General features: G+C 56.6%; 5 protein-coding genes across 5 annotated transcripts; 1 reads left to right on the forward strand and 4 right to left on the reverse strand.

Moving 5' to 3' along the window:
- Positions 1-421: 421 nt before the first annotated feature.
- On the reverse strand, positions 422-997 carry VDBG_09559 (predicted protein; the record flags this gene model as incomplete). The annotated part of the gene is made up of 1 exon (XM_003000318.1): positions 422-997. One exon carries the CDS (start codon positions 995-997, stop codon positions 422-424), a length of 576 nt encoding a protein of 191 aa, XP_003000364.1.
- A 3,675-nt stretch (positions 998-4,672) lies between these two features.
- On the reverse strand, positions 4,673-5,847 carry VDBG_09560 (alcohol dehydrogenase; the record flags this gene model as incomplete). The annotated part of the gene is made up of 2 exons (XM_003000319.1): positions 4,673-4,861; positions 4,918-5,847. 2 exons carry the CDS (start codon positions 5,845-5,847, stop codon positions 4,673-4,675), a joined length of 1,119 nt encoding a protein of 372 aa, XP_003000365.1.
- Positions 5,848-7,123: 1,276 nt separating this feature from the next.
- VDBG_09561 (lolT-1) lies at positions 7,124-8,533 on the forward strand (the record flags this gene model as incomplete). The annotated part of the gene is made up of 2 exons (XM_003000320.1): positions 7,124-7,298; positions 7,353-8,533. The coding sequence occupies 2 exons, from the start codon at positions 7,124-7,126 to the stop codon at positions 8,531-8,533; spliced, it is 1,356 nt and encodes a 451-aa protein (XP_003000366.1).
- A 603-nt stretch (positions 8,534-9,136) lies between these two features.
- Positions 9,137-10,180, reverse strand: VDBG_09562 (cellulose-growth-specific protein; the record flags this gene model as incomplete). The annotated part of the gene is made up of 2 exons (XM_003000321.1): positions 9,137-9,512; positions 9,621-10,180. 2 exons carry the CDS (start codon positions 10,178-10,180, stop codon positions 9,137-9,139), a joined length of 936 nt encoding a protein of 311 aa, XP_003000367.1.
- Positions 10,181-11,312: 1,132 nt separating this feature from the next.
- Positions 11,313-14,036, reverse strand: VDBG_09563 (K(+)/H(+) antiporter 1; the record flags this gene model as incomplete). Its single annotated transcript, XM_003000322.1, has 4 exons — positions 11,313-12,584; positions 12,636-13,198; positions 13,271-13,859; positions 13,932-14,036. 4 exons carry the CDS (start codon positions 14,034-14,036, stop codon positions 11,313-11,315), a joined length of 2,529 nt encoding a protein of 842 aa, XP_003000368.1.
- Positions 14,037-15,197: the final 1,161 nt, after the last annotated feature.

Raw genomic sequence — 15,197 nt, forward strand, 5'->3', positions numbered from 1 at the left:
ATTCACCACTTGTAAGGTAGTAGACTGGGTAAAAGTTGGACTAGGGTCTGGCACCCAAATTTCGAACTGAGCGAATGTCGTTGGGAAAGGTTCTGACCTCCAGGCACATTGGAGTGGATATAGGTACGGTAAAGCGCCTGACTGATATTAGACAGCATGCGGTCACCCACAAGTGTAAATATGGCGGCAGGTCCTTGTGACACTAATCAGCCTAACCGCTGGCAGCCTTGGGCCGCAAGACAGTGAGGCGTTACGGCATAAGGCGCAGGTGGCTGCATTGCATACATCCTCAACGCCTATTTGTTGAGAACAAAAGCTAGAAGGTCGACCCCTGTCTTGCGCTGCGTGACGTTGCTTGAAGGCTGTCGCAGGGGGGATGGAGGAATGAGGACATTGGACAATGTTGTGGGCACAGTACGCCTCACTCACCAGCAGACTGCCACGCCACAGGCCACAGAGCGTAGGCCCTGTGCATGGCGTCATGTGTGTGACCTGTGATTTTCGTCTCTGAGTTGCCTCCCTTCATTTCCATTGACTTGCTCTCTTCATCATGTTGAACATGGCCACTGCATGAGTTCGCCATTAGATGAAGAGCGCCACTCTTCAGCGCCTTGTAGAGCTTCGAATGCGATTTTGACCTAATCTCATGGATGTCGAAAACGTGACGGAGAGAAAAGGCTTTTCTGCCCTGGCACGAAGGATTGCCGCCATACCAGACTACGAGACGTTTGTTTTCCGTAAATTTGATCGACTCAGCGCTCGAAATCTTCTTCATCTCGAAAGCAGACTCGCATATCTCGAGTGGAGGCTGGATCAAGTTGATCAACAGGCCGCACAAAGCCCGAATAACGAGACACTTCGGTCCATCCGTGCATGGGAAGCTTTTGAAGACAACGCAAAAGATCATAGGCGTCCCGAACATGAGCGGATGCGTATAGAAATAGAGATCGGCAATGTTTTGAACGAATATCGTTAGTTCACCACCCCCAGAAGCCATATCTGTCGTTGCTGACCGGGGTGGGAGAGAGATAGATGGAGCATTGTTACGTCAAAGCCAAATCGCCGCACTCGAGTCCCCTCAAAAGAGGGCTCTGAAGGTAGCACGTGCACATTCTAGAGACCAGATTCATGACGCCCTTGGCAACAAGAGCTACGAACGTCCGCTCCTCAGTGGACTTGCCGAATCGCGACTTGACGAGATTAATCAGACAGATCTAGTTGCGGTTAGGCGGCCGGCTGATGGCGACCTACTATCACGTTTTCTTCAAGATCATTGGATGTTTAAAGTTAGTTTCTACCAGAAACCGCCCTAACAACTGTTCACTGACAGGAGAGAGACAACACGCCTGACAGATGAAACGGAGCACATATTGGAAAGCCACATCACCTGGGCAGCAGGAGTATTCAGCACATTGATTGCGGCGCTGCTGTTGCTTGGAGCGATCGTCGCTCTTCGTCTCATCAAACAACAAGATGTGCAGTTGGGAGTGATCGCAATATTTACTGTCCTTTTCTCGGCGAGTGTAAGAGTGATGACCAACGCAAGAAGGGCGGAAATTTTCGCATCAACAGCAGCTTATGCCGCTGTACTGGTCGTTTTTGTGTCCTCATCACCGTTATCACCTGATTCGACTTGCTGCACAAGCGCGCCATAAACAAGCCTTGCCCTCCAGGACCGGATCAGGAGCCCGCGAACATAGTAGCCTATTTTCGAAGGCACACTGAAGGCACACTGATGTTTGTCGGCAGAAACCGGCAGCTTTAGAATGCCACGGCTTCAAGCCTTGCTTATAACATGAAGACTATCTATTGTGTCATTATATAGTTGACTGTGATAAATAAATGTGGAATTGGTCTGTTGGGACTAATCTGGGTGACGAAGGCTGTATTGGGGCGCCATGCTTGCCTCCACTACCCTTTGCCAAAACTGCAACGCGAAATGGGCAGCGACTGGTCGCTGATATACTCGTGTGAATTGTTGGGTTTTAATTCCCAGGTGTTAGGCCCCCTAGACACATCGGTCAACTAGAATGGATCGATAAAGAATCGCAGAACCCAAGGCTGCTTCATCAAAACCTCGATGTGTCCTGTCCCGAAGACACCCAAAACCCGCCCTCCGACATATAATACTCAAAAAGTCTTTGTTCAAAGACGCAAAAGTTTACCCTTACGAATCGCCCAAGGCGCGATTGCCACAACATGAGCTAACGTGCTTCCAGACATTATGTTCCTGACAAGACGAGTCTGTCTCGTAAGCGCGGAGGAGCAGAGCTGTCTGTGGTTTCCTCTAGCGGCCGAAGACTTGTCGCCATTATCGTTGATCATTGTTGCCTGTCAGAGTTTTGAATAATCTTGAAAAAGAAGCGTTGAAATTAGTGGGTTTAAGCTTTACTCATCTCCCACCAGGGTCCAACGAGAGAAAAGCTCACAGCTTGTGGCGATGTATCGTGGTCTGTGCCTACGGTCTGCCACTCTCAGAATAAGGTTGTTTCGCGTCCGATGCATCGCCGATGTAATTGATGTGACAAGCCGCTTAATCTGCTCCTAGGAACAGAGGTACCGATTGTAAGTAATTTGGCCATCTTCATGAATTTTATGATGATTTGAACGTTGTTCGCGCTGAAATCTCGACCGGCAAGCATCCAGGGCGACCGTAATGCGCGTATTCGCGATTTGTGAGTGTCCATTGATATTTTGCAGGCAAATATCACGTTCGCGACGTGATGACTCGATGATTTGCCGTAACAAACCCATCATCTGGATTTGTCAAGATGGCCTCGACGTCATCTCTTATGACGGATGTGAAAGCCTGTGGTTCCGGTGATTACGATGACAGCGGCGAGAACGATGAGACGAGAAGTCGCCTTCGCACTCTTCAACACCACGGTAATCGCTGGCCCTGTTTCAAGGGCGCAATGTGGGCCACTGTACATATTTGGGAGCCGCAATCACGAATGCGGTTCGCCTGAACAGATGTTACAGATATGGTCCGTAAATTAGGTTCCAATGGCAGGCAGTGCACGGGGTTCTTGATGGTCACCCGAATCCTCGGATTCGCGAAGAACACGAAACCCGAGGGTTCGGCAACTGCGGATCTCGGGAGGGGCTGAGTTCAGGAACATATCGACTATTCCCCGACATTCGTCCAATCATGAACTTACTTTCAATCGATAATGGCACGCTCCTGAATTACAAGTCTTCCATCGCAGGGAGGGCGAGGCTGACAGGTGCCGAAATCCCGGCCCCCTGAATTGGGAAGTATTGGAGCCGCTCTCAAGCCTGTGATATGAGTAACAAACCGCTCGAGAGACGAGGTTGGAATTTCTCTTCTTTTTCTCTCTCATTCGATCTCAGGATATTCTTTATTCTCTTTCTGTTCTTCGTCCTTCATTATTTCCAAGTGCACTTATACACACTCCTTCTAACTTTCCATTCTACACAGGCCAGTTTTCGGGCACTCCTTGATCGCAATGGCAGCCTCAGGGGATGGAAAAGACGAAAAAATTGAATTCGTACTTTACAGATACGATCCCTCGTTGGCGGCAGCTGTTATCTTCACGTTGATTTTCCTCGGCATCACAGGATTCCACACCTACAAGCTAGTTACCACAAAGACATGGTTTTTTGTATGCTTTGTGATCGGAGGATACAGTAAGTGATGGCTCATTGAACGTCTCGGAAGAGAAGCATATTAACTTTAGATTTAGTGCAAGTAATTGGTTATGCCGGTGTACGTTAGCCTTCTCGATCTACAGAACATCGTGCTGACCCACCCAATTTATTAGAGAGCCGTTTCTGCCACACAGAGCCCCGACTGGACAACCCCTCCCTACATCACGCAGACAATATTTCTCCTCATCTCGCCCTCTCTATTCGCTGCAAGCATCTACATGATTCTCAGTCGCGTAATTCTCGTCGTTGACGGCGAGCACTGCTCGCCGATCCGACGCGTCTGGCTGACCAAGCTATTCGTCCTCGGAGACGTCTTGTCGTTTCTGATGCAAAGCGGAGGTAAGCAGCTGCGTGGCCCACGCTCAAAACATTCTTTTAAACTGCGAAAACAGGCGGCGGCATGATGGCCGGTGGTACTCTCGATGCCATGCACAACGGCGAACGAATCGTCATACTGGGTCTCATTGTGCAGATCATCTTCTTCACTCTCTTCGCCGTTACGGCGGCCCTGTTCCACAGACGATTCGCGCGTAGCGTCGCTGCGAGGGTTTCGGCCTCGAACATCCCGTGGCAGAGGTATCTGACAGTCCTCTACGTCGCGTCTGGGCTGATTATGGTTCGCTCGCTCTTCCGCCTAGTAGAGTATATCCAGGGCAACGCCGGCTTTTTTATCTCGAGGGAGGTCTTTCTTTACCTTTTTGATGGCGCTTTAATGTTTTTGACCATGGGTATATTTGCCTGGCAACATCCTGGGGAGCTCAATGCTTTGCTGGAAGGGATTCCTGGCAAGCATGGCTACCGGTTGGATTCAGTGGGGTAAAGTAAGGGTTTGAGGCGGACATAGGGCTCAAGGCGAGAGAGTGTGCAACTTGTGGCGTCTGGTGGATTGAGAAAACGGCTTTTGTAGTCGACGTATATGCTTGCCGATGGGGACGATAATGGCATCAGCCGAGAATCATTGCTTTACACCAACAACACCTTTTCATATGAGGCATTGGAATTACTCTGAAACCCTGAGAACCAGCTTCTCCCCGCTGACCTCCTTGTTCCTCAACAGCTTGAGCCCGTTCTCAACCCGTTCAAGAAGGTTCTGTCCCTCCACCACGCGGTGCGGGTTCGGCCGTATGACACCCTGTTCCAGGAGTGTTGGCACAATCTCCGATTGCATCTTCTCCTTGAATTCCTCATTCTGTGTCAACGTCAGCAGATTATCGCACCACCACAAATAGAACTAAACCCACTCACCTCAAGGTAGAAATGCGTCCTTACACCCGAGACTTCAACACCCTCCTCCCACTTCCCGACGGAAAGCTCCGACGGGCTGGTCATCTGATACTCTGGCGCCTCCGTCTCGCTCGCATCCTTGATGATGACAGGCAGCATGACAGCAACCTTGGACCCGCCGCCAGCAAGCTTGGTGATCGGCTGCAGCGTCCCCGTCAGGTGCCCGATGCAGTCAATGGCGTACGGGACCGGCTGCCCTCCGAGATGGGCGCGAATTTGCTCGACGACATCAGCGTCGCGGTAGTCGAAAGTCGTCTTCGCGCCAAGCTCCCGCAGGTACGCGTGGTTCTTCCTGCTCGCGACGGCTATGAGATTCGCGTAGCCCCAGTGTCGCAGAATCTCAATGGCGTACATGCCCACACTTCCCGCGCCGCCCCAGAGCAGAATGGGCTTCTCGGCCTCGGGAGGCGTCCAGTCGGCGGGACGGGGCCACGGCAGCGGTAGTCCGAGGTCGTGTACCACAGTGTGGAAGACGGTGATGACGTGGTCCTGCGCCGTGACAGCCTCCTCGGGCTTGAGGTTCTTCGGCACACGGCCAACGAGAAACGACGGCACGGTCACGTAGGTTTGCAGCGCGGCTTCTTTGCCGCCGTCGACATTGCGGAATGAGTAGCCGACGACTGCGTCACCCAGGCTGAGTTCGGGCCCCGTATGCGGGCCGGAGCCGACGGCGGCGACGGTGCCGGCAAAAGTGTCACCGAGGATGTACGGATAGCTGTCTATGACGAGACCGCCGTCAGCCTGATGGATATGGTAAGGCGCGATGGCAGCCCAATCGACCTTGACGACGACTTCACCCGCTTGAGGCTCGCGGGTCGGGACGTCAAGCAGAGTCAGCGGCTGGCGGGGGGCCTGAACGGCGACGGCAGGGTGTGTTGCTGGAAGGGTCATTGTGACGTCAAGCTATGTGGGATGAATGTAGTCGAGAGAGGAGTTATCACTGGAAAGAGTGTCTGTTGAGCGTCGATCTAGAAGCGGCATAATGAAATGTATATAGATCATATATATACCCGAAGACTCCAGTAGACGCTCATGCGACTGAACCCTGACAAATGTTCTGGGCATGCCATTGTTTGTCAGCGCGAGGAGAGCTCCGTGGCGATCTTTCAATGGATCCAAAGAAGACAGCACAGCATTGGACCATGATGTGCGAGAAAGGTGTAAGCCGGTGGAACCTGGGTCACCTCCTCGGTTAGCGGCATCCCACGGTCGCTCTCATGTGCAGGATGGTGTTTTGTGGTTTGCTGTGAAGGCCAGCCACAGTGTGGAAGGGTTGCTCAGCTCCTGGTGTTCACGTCATTCATGTCAGCAACAGGAGGGCGACAGCGGATGGTTGTCTGATTCCTGGACTGAGGCTCATGCCAGCTTATTTTGATGGTGGGAGCCTCCATTGACATTTCAGATACCCATGTGGAAGGATAAGCACCACCATGGCTTCACTGGCTGTGAATTGTTGGGGTACAATGTTGTACACCACCTGTGAGGGGTCCATGGAAGTCTGGACTTTTCGGCTCACAGCAGTTGTCAGACAAGCTGGGTCGTCATGATCTGGGGCTCAACTTGAGACCATCTGCAGTGGTTGCAGGCATATGAATTTGAGACCTATTCATCGCTGCACTTTGGGGATTTTGCATCTGTCAGTAACCTATTGAGAGTCACCATTTCCTTGAGCTGCCGAGGTCAATGGGGCCAAAGCTAGGAGTCAGCGACAGTCGACAGAGACTGACGGCCTGCCAGCACAACAAACCAGGATATCCAAACCAGAACGAGCGTCCAGACCAATTAACAACTTGAAAGGAACTGTGACTCTCTTGTGAACTATGTCTTGGTCGCCTGGTATGACCTTGGCTCCAGCAATAGGCTGATAGAACGGAACCATCATGAGCGGGTACCATCGGATCAGGCCCAAGTGCCGTCGGTCGCATCGGCGCGCCCTTTGAAGACATGTCTGCCCCTCATTCACGCTGGAGTCACAGTGCATGTTGCGAGTGTCCTAATCTCCCATCGCTTCTGGTCCGACGTCGGCTGGCTTGGAGCCGGCGCGACAGATGCTTAAATATAATGCCATGTCGTCGGGGCCTCAGACCAGCTCGATGGCTTCCAATCCATTCAAGATCACCTCTGTGAGAAGACCCAGATCCGCATTTGCATGAACACGACTTCAAAAATGGTCTTCAACGAGTCGTCCACGGCGAACCCTGCGCCTCTTGGCTCGGAGTCGCAAGGAGAAGGCGTCCCAACCTCGTCTCTCAGCAAAATGGCACTCAACGGCCCCCGAGACTTTGGCAAAGGCCTCAGGGACGAGTTCTGCTTCGATCCTGAATGGAGAAACATGAACAATGGTAAGTCGCCCGGCCCCTTGCCGGGCCAAGAGGCTCGTTCTAACAAACGCCCAGGGTCCTTCGGCTCAACACCGCGCGTCATCAAGGAGAAGCAGTTTGCACTGCAGCTCCGCGCCGAGGCCGTGCCGGACCTCTACACCCGCTACGAGTACCCGGCGCACCTCGACGCGGCGCGCGCCGCCCTCGCCGCGCACTTCCACGCGCCGGTCGAGACGATCGTGCTCGTGGCCAACGCCACGACGGCCGTCAACGTGGTGCTGCACAACCTCGTCTGGGACCCGTCGGGGCGCGACGAGATCATCTCCTTCTCGACCGTCTACGGCGGCTGCGGCAAGACCATCGACTGCATCACCGACACGAAGCCGCTCGTCGCGCAGCGCGTCATCGAGCTGCGCTACCCGGCCGACACGGACGCCGCCATCGTGCAGCGCTTCCGCGCCACCGTGGCCGCGGCGCGCGCCGCCGGCCGCACGCCGCGCCTCGCCCTCTTCGACACGGTCTCGTCCATGCCGGGCGTGCGCTTCCCCTACGAGGCCGTGACGCGCGCGTGCCGCGACCTCGGCGTCCTGAGCCTCGTCGACGGCGCCCAGGGCGTTGGCATGATGCCCCTCGACCTCGCCGCCCTCGACGCCGACTTTGTCCTCTCCAACTGCCACAAGTGGCTGCACGTGCCGCGCGGCTGCGCCTTTCTCCACGTGCCGCTGCGCAACCAGCACCTGCTGCCCTCGACGCTGCCGACGAGCCACGGGTACGTGTCGCCGCGGCCGTCGGCGAGGATGAACCCGCTGCCGCCGCGCGAGGCGGGCAAGTCGGCGTTTGAGGAGAACTTCCAGTTCGTCGGCACCGTCGACAACACCTCGTTTCTCATGATCAAGGATGCGCTCGCGTGGCGGGACAAGGTCCTCGGTGGGGAGGAGCGCATCGTCGCGTACCTTTGGCAGCTGGCCAGGGAGGGCGGCAGACGGGCAGCCGAGATTCTCGGGACGGACATTATCGAGAACGAAGCTGGCACGCTGACGAAGTGCGGCCTCGTCAATGTCTGGTTGCCCGTGAGGACGGCTGACGGCGAAGGGGACGGCGCCGTCGTGTCAGCGGCCGAAACGGCGCAGGCACTGGCGTGGGCACAGAAATGGCTCGTCGACGAGAAGAAAACGTTCATTCCCATTTCTGTGCACACGGGCAGGTGGGTATGCGCGCCTCAGCGCGCAGGTCTACCTCGACGTGGAAGACTTTGAATGGGCCGCTCATCGACTCAAGGAGGTCAGCGAGGAAATCAGCAAAGGAGCCTTCAGATGAAGCCCCCCCCCCCAGCTTCCTGCGGTTTCATCATATAGTATACATCCCCAGATTAATCAAACAACATGGTTCGCTACACGTTCAGAAACCACAAACGCTGTGCTGCCAAATAGAGTTCCTCCGCATCACATCCCCAACGAGACCGGGGCCAGCCCTCCGTCGGCAATCGCCGCCCCCTCCGATCAATATCGAGGTCATCGAAGCCGCGTCCGTGATTGGGTACCAAGCTTCCGCGACAACGCCTTGCAAGGGTCATGGGTCAAAACGAGCTAGGAGGAATTGCTGTGTACATGTCAAAGAGGACTGACATCCGAGTGCTCGCAAACAGGATCCAGAGCAGGGCCCCTCATCGGTAAAATGTATGTGTGGATTGGCAAGGAGGGACTGGGTCCTCGGCTATATACATCCCTTGAAGATATGTACACTAGAACGGCATTGCCAGACTTCACTCGCCGGGGGTCCTTCGTTATGCCCCGAGCGCTTCACCCGCCCCTCGTGACAGGCACAGGCTTGACTGCTTTCTCAACGTCTCGCAACGGCCCTCAGGGCAGGCACTGGCTGTAGTACTCGCTCGAAACCTTGCACGTGCCCGACGCGCAAGTCGTAGGTCCCGTCCAGCCGATACCGCCGCACTGTCCCCAGAGCTGGGCCGAGCCGCCGCCGCCGGACGAAGGAGGAGGCGAGCTTGGGGGCGGGGTCGAAGGAGGAGGCGTCGAGGGGGGCGGACTGCTGGGCGGCGGGCTGCCGGAGCAGGTGATGGGCCTGGGGCCGGGGATGGCGTAGGTGCGACCGCCGTTGTCGGGCTGGCCAGTGTTGCCGTAGATGGAGATGAGGACACCGGGGTCCGTGGCCGAGTAGGCGCCGGGGAAGGATACAAAGTTGGAACCCGTGTTGCTACCCGAGCCGGTGACGCGGATCCTGGGCTTGTTAGCTGATGCTGTGACAGACTCATGTGGTGACGTTGGCAGGCGGTAGACGTGACGGTGAAACGATGGACAGGCAGGGGAGCAAGACAGGGGAACATACTGGGCACACTCAAAGTAGAACTGGGCCTCGCCGCGAACGCTTGCGCCGTGCAGGGCCAGCAGCTCAACACGCATGAGGTAGTCGCCAGGCGCAACACAGGTCGGCAGGTCAAAGTAGTACCAGCCACCGTTGGAGATCATCGTGTCGACAGCCCACTTGCCGCCGCTGAGACCGTTCTCGGCGACTTTGAACCACTGCAGGCCCGTCGACGAGGCCGAGGCCGCGTTGGCGACCTTGGCGAGGTAGACCATGATGGGGCCCTTGTGGGAGGCGGCGATGGGGTGGTCGGGATCGTTGGAGCCCTGGGGTCCGCCGATGACGTGGCCCCACCAGGCGCCGACGCGGGCGCCGGCGGGCACGGTGAGGATGTTGTTGTCCTTGTACTGGATGTTCTTGTTGCAGGCAAAGTCGGCGTCGTTGACGTTCTGGACCGGGTTGTTGCTCGAGGGGGCGCGCACGCCCTTGAGCTGGCCCTGGTCAACGCCGTTGACGGAGACCTTTTGGAAGATGGCGTGGCTCGTGGCCGTAGCCGCGAGGGCAAGGAGCGTGAGAAGCTTCATGGTGAAGAAGGAGAGGAGGAAGGGAAAGTGATTCTGTGTGAGAAGACCGTCTTTCTGCTACACCATCGTTCGAACTTTCGTGCCATGCTCTCTATTTATGATCTGCGCATCCGGAGAAGCTTGTTCATCGAGTTCGCCTGGTCGTGCGATCCAGGGCAGCGGTACATGTCGATCCGGGAGTTGCTCCTTTCAGACACGGATGCAACCACAGCTGACACGGCTGGTTCTGTCAACCACGGTACTCGCCTTGAAATCTGGGGCAACGCCCTTGACTGAGCGGCTAGGCCCCCGGGCTAAACAAGCCTTGTCTGGGGCAACCCCCCTCCATCATCTAGCTGGGCCACACGTGCGGCGGCGGTTCGAGCAAGGTCAGCCAGATCGCTTAGCTTACCTTGACCTGCCCAATCTGTTCGGCGTGGCTCCGATAGGTCGTACCAAGAAACAAGGCCAGACGACGGCTTCTCTCGTCCGGTAATTAAATCAGGAGACCCGAAAAGCGTCTATGATCGGGCCGAGATCCAGCGCGATAAGCGGTTGGATATTGTCAACAGCACACAGAAGGCGGGGAGGCGAGAGAGCATGTGGCGTGCTCGCGCGCAGGCAGTCCATGGCAGGTGCCGGCCGTGCAATACTTCATCGGTGGCACCAACTTGTATATAACGGACAGGAAATGAATGTCCGAAGTCCCGAACAGGATGGTGGCCAGTCGTCACAGCAAGTAGCCGTCCATGCGCAGGAGAGAAATCTGGGCGTATAAGCAAAGCAGGCCAGAATAACATGGCAGAGGTCAAACGTCGTGTATGACCACTGACATTGCCGCACTGCAATGTCACCGTGCTGCGAGCTGCAACGGCTTGCGTAATAGAATGAATTGTTCATCAACCCTGTTCGGGCGGTAACTCCAGCGTGTATCCAAGGTAGCCCTTCATATCTACCGATAATGCAATGCCCACAAAGACACCGATATCCCCAGTCTGTGTCATCCGACGCAAATGACAAGAAACCAAATACATTCGCCGTCCCGTACAAAATTCCAAGTAGGGTCTTAACCGTTGAACTCCCAGCGCGTCACTCTCTGCGGGACAAAAATAGTACTCAAACGCCGGAGGCCTTGGCCTGGACAACCAATAAATCAGCCTTGATATTCTTGGCGATCAAGTTCGCCGCGGCAGCGCCCGAGGCAGTCCTTGACCTCGTCGCCGACGTACTTCTCGGCGCGGCGGCCGAGGACAACCAGGTTCTGCCAAGTCACTTCCTTGGTATCGACACGAATTTCCTCCTTCGCGCGGCTGAGCACCACCTCGGCAGGGTTCGCTGCCGTCACAGCCTCGTACGTGATGCGTGCTGCGACCGACCTGTCGGCATTGGTCGAGATGAACGACGGCACGTCGTCATCGCTGGCATGCGCCGAGTCGGCAGAGACATGAATGATCGTGGCGGTGGCATCCTGCTTCTCGCAGAGTTGAAGAACAAGCATCAGGGCAAAGTCGTCATCGTGGCCTCCAAGGTAGGGGAAGAAAATGTGGTGAGACCGGTTGGTGACGGGAATGGCGGGTATGTCGTCGTGGAGGTCACTGAATGAGTAGGCTCGCATAAGCTTGGAGCGCTCCTGCTTTGGCTCGGCTGTAGGCTGCGTGCTGTTGCCTTGAGGGAAGAAAATGGCAATATTGTGTTGCGTCGACGCGAATATCGACTTGACAAAGTTGATGTACGTAGTTGATGTCAGCTTGCTCTCCGACGTGGCAAATTGCGAGTCGGTCAAGCTGCCCGTCTCGCTCCAGGGCACCAGCAGGAGGTCGGACGAAATGTCGGACGACTTGGCGAGCAGAGCTTCTGTGAATCGAGTCTCGGGCATGACGGCCACCTCACCGGAGACGGCAATCTTGAGGAATTGGCCGACAGTGCGGAAAATGTTGACGACAGAGTCATTACGGCTGTACTCATAGACCTGCGAGACAGTCATGACAGAGGAGTCACGATCCGTCAGAGCCATGAGACGTAGACCGTGGGCCTTGACAGCTGGCTGGATGGCATGTGCCTCGGACGAGGCCACCGTCTTCTCATCAGCTGCCGTCTGCTGGCCGAGGGGCGCGGGCTTGCCAAAGAGAGACACGAGGTTGAGCATGGAAGGCATGTTGTCCAGGCGAAGATAGACGAGCACGCGGCGGACACGCGTCGTCGCCGGCTTGACCGCGGCGCTGTCCGAGCCTGATGCAGCCGAACCCAGAGGCGCGCCTGTGTCCCAGTCAATCTCGCCACGCTTCCACGCGGCGAGCTTCTTCTGATACGAAGGCGGGTAGAGGAAGGAGACGATGGGCGTCGTCGCAAAGGTCGTGAGCAGGGCCATGACGACGAAAATGGTGAATGTCCTGGTACTGAGAATCCTAGCCTGCAGACCAATGTTCTACGCCATGTAAGCAAGGTAACGTGCAGTCGAAGAGGGTGCAGTGCTTACCAAGACGATGAGCTCGACAAGGCCCTTGCAGCTCATGAGGGCACCAATAGTGAACGACTCGCGCCACACGAGGCCGTTGAGGCGGGCAGCGACGGTAGCACTCATGACCTTGGCGAAGAAGGCCGTCAAGGTGACGGCGGCGACGTAGCCCCAGGCGATGCCGCTGTCGAGGAGACCAATGTCCGTCTTGAGACCAGACAGGGTGAAGTAGAGCGGCAGGAAGATGGCGCCAATCAGATCCTCGAGCTTTTCGGTGACCTTGATGTTGAAGCTGTTCTCACGGGGCAAGATCAGGCCGACCATGAAACCGCCGAAAATGGCGTGTACGCCGATGATAGCCGTGAAGAATGCCGAGGCGAGGGCAATGAGCAGAATCAGGGAGATCATGCTCTGCGAGGGTCCATCCTCAATATTGCCGGTCCTGCGTAGGAGCCACAGGAGGGCTGGCTTGACAGCGTACATGAGGAAGAGCATGAAGCCGGCGCAAGACAGCAGAATCCATACGGCCGTGAGACCACTGCCGGCGTTGGCGAGGGCGACGCAGAGGGCGAGCAGGATCCAGCCTACGTGAGGTGAGACAAAAGTCAGTGTGGTTCCTCTCCCCCACCGTTGATTCGCCGCGACCTGTCACTCACCAACGACATCGTTTGCGACACCAGCCGCAAGCGTAATGACACCAACGGACGTGTCGAGGAGCTTGAGCTCGGTCAAGATACGGCAGAGCACAGGGAAAGCCTGGGAGCCTATGATCAGCACTGCGGACTCGGGGCGCAGAAGGGGTGGCAAAGAGCGGGGCGCAAGACGCACCGTGATGGCAATGGCAACACCAACGAACAGCATGTAAATGGGGAAGTCGATGTGCAGGATACCGGGATCGTCCGAGAACTGGTTGTAGATGCCCCACGCCAAGGCACATCCCATGCCGAAGGGAAAGGCGAGACCAGCAACGGAGACGGAGGTGGCGATGCGCCAGTTGCTCAGCAGGAAACCGACGTCCGTCTCCATGCCGATGATGAAGAGATACAGCACGAGACCGACGTTGGCGATCAGTGTGAGGTTCGGAATGGATTCGGAGGGAAAGATGGCATCGCGGAAGCCCGGTATACGACCCATGACGGAAGGGCCCAAGACGATACCGCCTATGACTTCTGCGATGACGCGAGGCTGGCGGATTTTGGCGAGGGGCCAGTGGAGGGCGTGGCAGACGATGAGGATCATGCCGGCCTGGGTTGGGCACGCACGCGTCAGTTTTGGTCCGGGGGGGGTTTTGGTGGCAACTCGCGCATGGGCGCCTACCTGGATGATGAAGATGACAATGGGATCATTGGGGTTGTACTCGGAGGGATTGGCGCCCTCAATGACGCCGCCCTGGGGAGGCGCTCTGTTGCCGTCGTCCGACATGACGGGGGATGGTGGCCGCGGCGGCCTGGGGCAGAGGGCTCGGCGATGCGAGTTTGCTGTGACGGGTCGGGAGGTGGGCAGATGGTAGGATGCAAGACGACGGAGGGCCGACGTGCCAACAACGACCGGGAAGAGCGGGTGGTGGAAGAGATAAAGAAGGGAAGCCAGCGGTTGGGACAAGATGGAGTACAAAGCCAAAATAAGCTCGAGTCGGCCAAGACTACGAGTCTAGCGCATGTGGCGCCAGATCGTGCCAAGACGAGGAAAGGACCCTTGGCCTAGGTGACCAGGTAGCACCAGAAAAAGGAGGGGGAGCACCAGAACAGGCGGGGGCAGGCGGCAGTGAGCAGGCACCTTGTCCAGGTTGTTGCTCTTTCAGCGCGCTCTCCCCTCCTTTTGCAGGGTAGGGGGGGCCGAGGAGTAGGCAGGCAAGCAAGGCAAGGCAGGCATAGACAGAGGGCTGGCAGGTGAGAGGGGGAAGGCGTCCAGGCGAACAAGGGTTGGCGGGCAGGTAGGAGGGGGGCGATGGTGGAGAAGGTGGAGGCATGGAGGCGCATGCACATCCCGAAGCGCCCCCCCCCCCCTTCCCCCCAATCTTGGGTTACTGTTGCTCATGTTCATGCTTAATCACTGGCTCCTCCTGCCTATCGCACCACTATACAAACTCACTCCAAACGGCGCCACCCTTCAGTGTGGTACGTACGAACTTGCCGTTGGGACGCCTGGGACGGTACCTTGGGGTGACAAGGTGAGCGAGCAGGCGAGGCGGTGCCCTCCAAGATCCTAGAGGGGCGTGCCATGACCTTCGGGCGGTGAGACAGTGGCATGTGGCATGGCCGCGTGCACCAAAAGGCTAGCCCAGCCCAGCCCAGCCGCCTGGGACGTTCGAGGACAGGACGACTCTTGTCTTTCCTTTTTGCTTGCTTTCTTAGGGACTGCTGAGCGCGGTTCTGTCTCCCTCGCTGTGCCATTCCTCAGGTACCTAGCTACCGTACATACTGATCTCCCTCCCTCAACCGAGCCTACCAGGACGAAGGCATGTAGCAATCTGATCATCGTGCTGCACGTGCTTCTGAGCCACGCAACCCTGCAGCTGCCAATCCAGCCCAGCTCGTGTCGCCCAAGTCAGGTGTCGGTGAGCCCTGGAAAATGACGTCAAGA

The sequence above is a fragment of the Verticillium alfalfae genome, genomic scaffold (genome assembly GCF_000150825.1).
Source record: "Verticillium alfalfae VaMs.102 supercont1.15 genomic scaffold, whole genome shotgun sequence".
Taxonomy (NCBI): domain Eukaryota; kingdom Fungi; phylum Ascomycota; class Sordariomycetes; order Glomerellales; family Plectosphaerellaceae; genus Verticillium; species Verticillium alfalfae.